General features: G+C 36.4%; 1 protein-coding gene across 2 annotated transcripts in view; it reads right to left on the bottom strand.

Annotated features, from left to right (window-relative positions):
* Window positions 1-969: 969 nt before the first annotated feature.
* SUGT1 (SGT1 homolog, MIS12 kinetochore complex assembly cochaperone) overlaps window positions 970-9,308 on the bottom strand; it is a 44,299-nt gene continuing 35,960 nt past the window's right edge. For both annotated transcript variants that reach the window (XM_082602455.1, XM_082602456.1), the window contains one exon: window positions 970-1,092. In XM_082602455.1, the coding sequence (XP_082458581.1) occupies window positions 991-1,092 (102 nt within the window). In that variant the 3' untranslated portion in view covers window positions 970-990. The remainder of the gene's footprint in view (window positions 1,093-9,308) is intronic.

Below are 9,308 nucleotides of genomic sequence, written 5' to 3'. Positions count from 1 at the left end.
AATGTTAATTTTCTCTCTCTGCTAGATTATAAAGTCTTTGAAGTCAACGATCATGTCTTTTAGTTTTTGTATTCCCATGGTATCTATTTATTCTATAAACAGAATAGATACTAAATGTATACATATTACTCTCTCAGTAGCTGCCCTAAACCACCAAAAGCAAAGTAATCATGGGGCTATAAGAAGAGAGATTTTCTAATAAAGAAAAAAAGAAGAAAAAACAAACAAACCAAACCACCAGTCTTGTAATTTCAGGAATCCTGCTGTGGCAAAAGCAGCAAGAAGTGGAGCTGGGCTCTCCTAAATTACTGTTTGACCCCGCTTCACAGATTAGCCTTCAGTACAGTTAAATTTGCAGCATGATAAACTCAGGTGTCAATGTTTTGTACAGGAATTTGAAGGGTAAGGACCAAAATTCTCAGTGCAATTACAAATACTTCCCATAAAAAGAATCAAATGGGAATCCCGTGATAAATAATTTCTCAAAGTTTTCATTAAAAACTTAAGAAAAAGGTAAATAAATCAAACTTCTTCATAGAAAAATTGTATTTACAACTCCATTCAAAAGCAGTTTTTAAAAGCAAACAATTTAACACTGAAATTGAGAAATCTATGCTCACCCAAAGTTGCCACGTCTAATAAATTATTAGCAGAATACTGCATCAAAAATAAGGCAATAACCCAAGATATCCCATTAACAATTTCTCCACTCCCACAACTAGGTAGAATTAATCTATCTAGTAGCAAATGATACTTCATTCCGTTTCAGCATATCTGAAGTCCTTAAGGACAAAAGTGATAAAACATGATCTTCATTCTTCATTAGACTCTTAGAACACTTGAAGGAAAATAATTTCTAAAGCACAAAGAGGTAAAGAGGTATAATCCTTTAAAAAGATGTACTCAGTGTTCAAAATTCATGAATGCAGTATAAATACACAATGGGTGTTAGCTGAATATATGCAATACAGTGATAGCAAATTAATTTATTTAGTACTTTTTCCATTCCATATCATCAGGAGGATTGATTTCAACTTTCCTTTTACCTACATCAGACCAGTTGGTACTCAAAACTGTACCACCAGACTCCATCTGCAATAAAAAATAAAAATAGATTAATTATTGGCCCATAAAATCAAAACAGAATATTTCTCTAAAAACATTCCAAGCATAGAGTCCCCAATATAAGCTATGTTTGGCTCAATATACACAAGACGATATTTAACCTTAGGCTTTCCAGATAAGTTACCATATCGTGTAAAAATCTGAAAAGGAAACTCTAGTTAGGTAGGAGGACCATGTCCACATACACTGCCATGTAAAGCACCATGTCTCCCTGCTAGTCAGCATAGTGGTTTTTGTGGAAAAACTACCTTGAGATGAAAATATTGGGTTGGCCAAAAAGTTCCTTCAGTTTTAAAGTAAAAATAAAAGACACATTTTTCATTTTCACCAAGAACTTTATTGAACAACGTATTCACCCTTTTGTTCCCCTACCTTCTGCCATTTTTCAGGCAACCTCATAATTCCATCTTCCCAAAACTTATCTTTTTGAGCAAATAACTGTCCCAGGTGCCTTTTGCAGTCTTCCAGGGAACTGAAATTTTTCCATTAAGAGAATTTTGTAAAGACCGAAATACATGGAAATCCAAAGGTACAAAATCTGGTGAATACAGTGGATGAATGAGAACTTCTCAGCCAAGTTGTAATCGTTCTTGCCTCGTCATCAAAGAAACATGTGGTCTGGTGTTATCCTGATGGAAGATTATGCGTTTTCTGTTGACTAATTCTGAACGCTTTTCATTAAGTGCTGCTTTCAGTTGGTCTAACTGGGAGCAGTACTTGTTGGAATTAATTGTTTGCTTTTCCAAAAGTAGCTCATAATAGAGGACTCCCTTCCAATCCCACCATATACACAACATCACCTTCTTTGGATGAAGACTGGCCTTTGGTGTGGTTGGTAGCGGTTCATTTCTCTTGCCCCATGATCCATTCTGTTCCACAGTATTGTACAGCATCCACTTTTCATTGCCCGTCACAATTTGTTTTTAAAATGGAATGTTTTCATTACGTTTAAGTAGAGAACCACATGAGGAAATACAGTCAAGAAGGTTTTTTTCACTTAACTTATGTGGAACCCAAACATCAACGCGATTAACATAACCAAGCTGGTGCAAATGATTTTCAACGCTTGATTTAGATATTTTGAGTATGTCCGCTATCTCCCGCATGGTATAACATTGATTGCTCTCAATTAATGTCTTGACCGCTATCAACTTCAGCTGGTCTACCCAGCCGTGAAGCATCGTCCAGTGAGAAATCTCCAGCACAAAACTTCACAAACCACTTTTGATCAGTCACAGCACCTTCTCCATACGCTGCACAAATCTGTTTTTGCGTTTCAGTTGCGTTTTTACCTTTCTTGAAATAATCAAGCGTAATATGCAGAAAATGTTGCTTTTTTCCTTCCATCTTCAATATTGAAATGGCTACACAAAAATTCACTAACTTTGCTAAGTGTTTAAAACATGCACCCTGATGTGACGGCTGTCACAATACAACCTCACAAAACTGTCTCGAATGAAGTTAAAGAGAACTGAGCGCTGCTAGAGCCGTCTTACTGGGGAAACCGGACGAACTGCTTGGCCAACCCAAGGAAATTGGCTCCCAAAGAAAACGACAATGTAATCTCTTTTACTGAGCACAGTAAAGACTCTGCAAAGTAAACTCTTTCTAGTTGGACAGAACTTTAAGAACCCCTTCTTAATGTTCTCTCTATGTCAAATATACACAAGTGTATGCTGGAATTATTATTATTATTATTATTATTATTATTATTTTTGCCGTACGCGGGCCTCTCACTGCTGTGGCCTCTCCCGTTGCGGAGCACAGGCTCCGGACGCGCAGGCCCAGCGGCCATGGCTCACGGGCCCAGCCGCTCCGCGGCATGTGGGATCTTCCCGGCCCGGGGCATGAACCCGTGTCCCCTGCACGGGCAGGCAGACTCCCAACCACTGCGCCACCAGGGAAGCCCTGGAATTATTTTTAAATCAAGGTACATCCACACACAGACACATAAAGTTAGTGTCTCAGTAAAGCACTGGTCATCTATTTACTACCCACTGAACATAACACCTACCAACAAACCTAGCATATTCATAAATACATTTAAAAAATAAGGCTGTAACTGTTAATGCAAAAAAAATTCACTGATTTGGATCACAGCAAAGAACAGAAAATTGTTAAAATCTAAACATTTAAAAATAATCAGCTATATTACTGGTGAATGTATACAGTTACGTATGCTACCATTACACTGGAGCCTCAAAATAATCCCAATGCCCCACACTCTCTACCAATCTCCTTTCCATGGGTTCCTTTGCACGGGATGCTCTTCTCTGTCCCGGTTCTTTTTATGTCTTTAGTTATCCTCCAAACATGACATGTCACCATCTCTCTGTGGCCTTCTTTGACCCTAGTCAGGACTCTAGCTACTCTTTTAGGACTTGTCTATGACACTGCACTGATAAAATTTTACGAATCTGCCTTCTCATACCTGCTTCCCACCCGTGGCTCCAAACTAAAGCTGAGAGTTTCTAAAAGGAAAGAAACATATTTTACCAATACTTATATCCTAGATCTAAGTGCAGTGGCCTGGCACACAGTAGGCTGCAAATAAAATACTTAATAAAATGGGACAAGTTTATATAATAACTACTCCTAAGAGAACTAAAGGAAGCAGATTTAATTTATAATCTGATCATATTTGCTGATGACATTTATTTTCCCCTTTCTTCTTATGGACTGCAGTGCAACTGAGCACTTCCCTGATTGTTCTGTATATGTTGGTCTTTTTGCCCAATCAGACAAAGAGATCAGAGATAAGATAGAGTCTGTTTCTTTGTACAGGCAGACCTCGTTTTATTGTGCTTCACTTTACTGCACTTTGCAGATCTTGCATTTTTTACAAATTGAAGATTTGTGGCAACCCTGCATCAAGTGAATCTACTGATGTCATTCTTCCAACAGCATGTGCTCACTTCATGTCTGTCACATTCTGATAACTCTCTTGTATTTCAAACTTTTTCACTGTTATTATCTTTGTTATGGGGATGTGTGATCAGTGATCTTTGATGTTACTACTGCAAAAAACTATGACTTGCTGAAGACTCAGATGATAAAGTTAGCATATTTTAGCAATAAAGAATTTTTAAATTAAGGTACATGCATTATTTTTTAGACATAATGTTATTACACACTCAGTAGACTACAGCATAGTGTAAACATAACTTTCATATGTACTGAGAAACCAAAAAAGTGTGACTCACTTTATTGCAAAATTTGCTTTATGATGGTGGTCTAGAACTGAACCCACAGTTCTCCAAGGTATGCCTGTATTCCCCCACAAAGACAGAAGCAAGCCCTTGGTATGTTCCAGGTCAATGCTGCCAAACAGATGGCTTATTTTATGCATACGTATGGTTCAGTTACACTTAGCAAAGTTTCTGTATGAAAATGGACACAGATTCTATAATATAACTTTGAAATCTCACACACTATTTTGTCCAGTAAGTTCTTTAAAAGTCAACACTGAAACTGATTTCAGGGAATTCCCTGGCGGTCCAATGGTTAGGACTCCACGTATCCACTGCAAGGGGCACACATTCAATCCCTGGTGGGGGAACTAAGAGCCTGCAAGCTGTACAGAGCGGCAAAACAAACTAACAAAACCCTGATTTCTCCTTTTGGAGGCATTAAGTGAGTGTACTTTTTCCTAGCCTTCCCACTAAGTACAACTAAAAACCTTGTATGTTATATAAATAACAAATATAAGACAACTCTAAAAGATGAAAAGAAGACAAATCAGCTAGGGACCTTGGGACCCAAGAAACAACACGGTGGTGAGTTCTTTGGGTTTTCTTTTTGCCTTATTTTTTTCCGAGAGCTGGAACTGAAGAAGCTGGAAATGCCAAAGGGTGCAAACAAAAAAAGCCCCAACAAAAGCCTGATTTCTCTAGCCAATGGACAAAGACAAACAGAAAGACAGAAAACTTTTAGACAATAATCACTCTAGCTAAACACCACAGTAATAAACTGTGGTCCCGTCCCCACCCAGGCCAGTGAAGGCTGAATGAAGAGCCTAGACTTCCACCCATGCTATGCTATCACAAACCGGCCTCCTCTGTTGCCTGTGGTGTCAGTAGAAACCACGTGGGGAGCTAGAACTTCTACTTATTCCCAGCAGTAACAAGGAGATGCCCTGGGGTGTCAATGGAGGTAGAGTGGGGTACCTGGATTTCTACCTCCACCTGGCAATAGTGAGGTAGTGACTTCCCTTCCTTTGCCAGAGGGGTTGTCAGAGAAAGCCACCTAAGACAGATGGTTTAAATAAGATCCAGAGTCTCGTAACATGAAAATGTCCAGATTTCAACTGAATATCACGTGGCACTGGTGAAAAACACCAAGAACCAGGAAGATTTCAGATTACATGTTTAAAAAGAGAGGACAATCAATAGATGCTAACACAGAGATGAAAGAGATGTTAAAATTATCTGACACATTTTTAAAGCAGTCAGGGTAAAAATGCTTCAACAAGAATTATGAACTAGCTTGAAACAAATGAAAAAAATAGAAAACCTCAGTAAAGAAACGGAAGACATAAAGAAGAACCAAATGAAAGTTTTGTAATTGAAAAATACAATTGAAATAAAAAGGTCAGTGAACGGGCTCAAGAGCAGAATACAGAGAATAGAGCAAAGAATCAGTGAACTGGAAAACAGAACAATATAAATCACCCAATCTGAATGACAGAGACAAAACAGAGACAAAATGAACGGTCTCAGGAATGTGTAGTACTATAACAAAATATCCAATACCTGTGTCATCGGGTTCCAGGAAGAAGAAAACAAAGAAGGTAGGTCTGAAAAAGTACTCAATGGTATAATGAATGAAAAGATCCCAAATTTGGCAAAAGACATAAACCTACAGACACAAGAAACTGAGCAAATCCCAGCCAGTATAAACCCAAAGAAATCCTTGTCAATAGAGAGGATCTGTTATGGACAGATCTACCCTGAAAGAATGCCCAAAGGAAGTTCTCCAAACAGAAGGAGGGACTTCCCTGGTGGTCCAGTGGTTAAGAATTCGCCTTCCAGTTCAGGGAACATGGGTTCAGTCCCTGGTCAGGGAACTAAGCCTGTATGCCTCAACTACTGACCATGTGGAGCACAACTAGAGAGCCAGCATGCCTCAACTACAGAGCCCACATGCCACAACTACTGAGCCTGAGCACCACAACTAGAGAGAAGCCCACGTGCCGCAATGAGGAGCTCACAAGCCACAGCGGAGGATCCCACATGCTGCTGCAACTAAGACCTGATGCAGCCAAAAATAAAATGAATAAATATTTTTTTAAGAAATGAGAGGAGACAATGTGTTCAGGAGTTTAAAAAGAAAAAAGAAAAGAAACAAAAAATGGAAACCTGAAAGTCAGAAAGGAAGAAAGAAAGGTCACAATATAGGTAAATGCAATAGAGTTTGCTTTTCCTCTTAAGTTTTCTAAATTATTATACTGCATGATATGGTTTCTAAACATATATAGAAGAAATATTTAAGAAAATTATAAATGAGAAAAAGTAAAAGGACATAAAGGGAGGTAAGGTTTCTATACGTCACTCAGTGTCAAAAAAAAATAACACCAGTAGACTATGATAAACTAAGTATAATATAGCTAATATAAAATCTAGAGCAACCAAAGATACACTACAAAACACTATAGATAAATCAAGATGAAATTCTAAAAAATGTTCAAGTACCCATTAGGAAGGCAGGAAAAACAAAAACAAGATACAGAACAAACAGAAAACTTACATGGTAGACATAAGTAAGTCCAATAATTACATTAAATGTTAAGTGCTCCAAATGCATCAATTAAAAGAGATTGGCAGAATAAATTAAAAAAAACATGACCCAACATGCTGTCTAAAAGAAATTCACTTTAAATATGACTTAGAAATCTGAAAAAGAATGAATATATATATGTATAACTGAATCACTTTGCTGTACAACTGAAACTAACACAACACTGTAAATCAACTATACTCCAATAAAATTTTTAAAATAAAATAAAAAATTTTTAAAAAATGACTTAGGCAGGTTGAAAGTAAAAGGATGCAACAAGATATATCATGCAAAAATTAACCAAAAGACATAAGAATCAGCTATATTAACATCAAAGCAAAGAAAATTACCAGAGTTAGAGAATGACATTATATAATGATAAAAAGGTCAATCCACCATGAAAATATAGCAATCCTAAATGCATATGAACCAAACAACAGAGCTGCAAAATATGTGAAGCAAAAATTGACAGAACTTAAAGGTGAAATCAATAAATCCACAATTATAGCTGAAGACCCTCTCTCAATCAGTAGAACAGTAAGACAGAAAATCAACCAGGAATATAAAAAAACTCAACAAGAGTATCAATCAACAGGATCTAAGTGACATTTATAGAACACTCCATTCAACAAGAGCAGAATATACATGCTTTTCAAATGGAATATATACTTAGGATAAGAAGTCTCAAGTGAAATCAAAATATACACTGAGCTGAATAAAAATGAAAAAGTAACATCAAAATTTGTGGGAGACAGCTAAATTCTTCTGAGAGGGAAATGTATAGCATAAACACATACAATAGAAAAAAGAAAGTCAAATCAATAATCTAAGCTCACATCCAAAGAACCTATTAAGAAAAGAATAACAAAATAAACCCAAAGCAAGCATAAGAAAATAATTAAAAGCAGAAATAAATGAAATTTAGAACAAAAAAAAGGAAAAATTTAAGATCAACAAAAAGCTGATTTTTTGAGGAAAAAAAAGTAAATAAAATTGACAAACCCTAGCAAGACAAAGGAAAAAAAAAAGAGAAAAGACACAAATTACCATTATAGGAATGAAATGGGCATTTCCCTTCAAAGCTGAAGGGAACCCTACCAACACTAACAACTTAAATGGACCAATTCCTCAAAAACAAACTACCATAAGTCACTCAATATGAAATAGACAACCTGAAGAGTCCTATAAGCTATTAGGATAACGAAATTCATAATTTAAAATCTCCCAAAAAGAGAAGTATCAAGGCCTAGATGGCTTCATTGGTTTAAAGAATCTTTAAAGACAACACTAATTCTACAAATACCCTCCCCCCCAAAAAGAAGAGGATGGAGCATTCCCCAATCCATTCTATGATGTATTACCCTGATACCAAAACCAGAAAAAGCACCAAAAAATAATACTGCAGACCAACATGCCTCATAAATACAGACACAAAAATGCTTAAAGTATTTAAAAATAGAATTGAGTAATATATAAAAAGAATTATACACTATGACCAAGTGGGGTTTATCCCAGGGATGCAAAGCTGGTTCAACAGTAGAACAGTAGAAATCAATCATATTAATCATATAAAATCACCACTTTGACAAACTAAAGAAAAAAATCACCTAATCATATTGACCACATGCAGAAACATTGCAGAAAAAGTATTTGACAAGTCAACAGCCATTCATGATAAAAATCTCAGAAAAAAAGAAATACAGCAAAACTTTCTTAACTTGATAAGCATCTACAAAAACCTACAGCTAACAATATACTTAATGGTGAAAGACTGAATGGTTTTTCTCTTAAGATGGAGAAGAAGGCATCGGTGTCTACTCTCACCAATCTTATTCAACATAGTGCTGGAAGTTCTAGCCAATAAAAGGAAATAAAGGGCACACATATTAGAAAGGAAGAAATTAAACTGTCCCTATTTGAAATACCTCCTTAGGTAGGTTTATTCTTAGGTATTTTATTCTTTTTCTTGCAATGGTGAATGGAATTGTTTCCGTAATTTCTCTTTCTGACCTTTTGTTGTTAGTATATAGGAATTGCAAGAGATTAAATTGTCCCTATTTGAAGATATGATTGTCTACATAGAAAATCATAAGGAATCACAAGGAATCTACCAAAAAAAATCTCCTAGAACCAGTAAGTGAGTTCAACAAGGTAAATACAAGATAAACATTAAAAACAAAACAAAACCCCCCTGTATTTCTAGATACTAACAACAAACACATGGATGCCAAAATTAAACATATAATACCATTTATAATCACTCAAAAAAAAAGAACCAAATACTTAGATATAAAACACACAACTACTGAAGCCCACACACCTAGAGCCCGTGCTCCGCAACAAGAGAAGCCACTGCAATGAGAAGTCTGTGCACCTCAACGAAGAGTAGCCCCCGCTAGCCGCAACTA

The sequence above is a fragment of the Mesoplodon mirus genome, assembly GCF_964341445.2.
Source record: "Mesoplodon mirus genome assembly, chromosome: 17".
Classification (NCBI taxonomy): domain Eukaryota; kingdom Metazoa; phylum Chordata; class Mammalia; order Artiodactyla; family Ziphiidae; genus Mesoplodon; species Mesoplodon mirus.
Note: the sequence above shows the minus strand (reverse complement) of the source record. Positions and strands in the feature narration are given on the sequence as shown.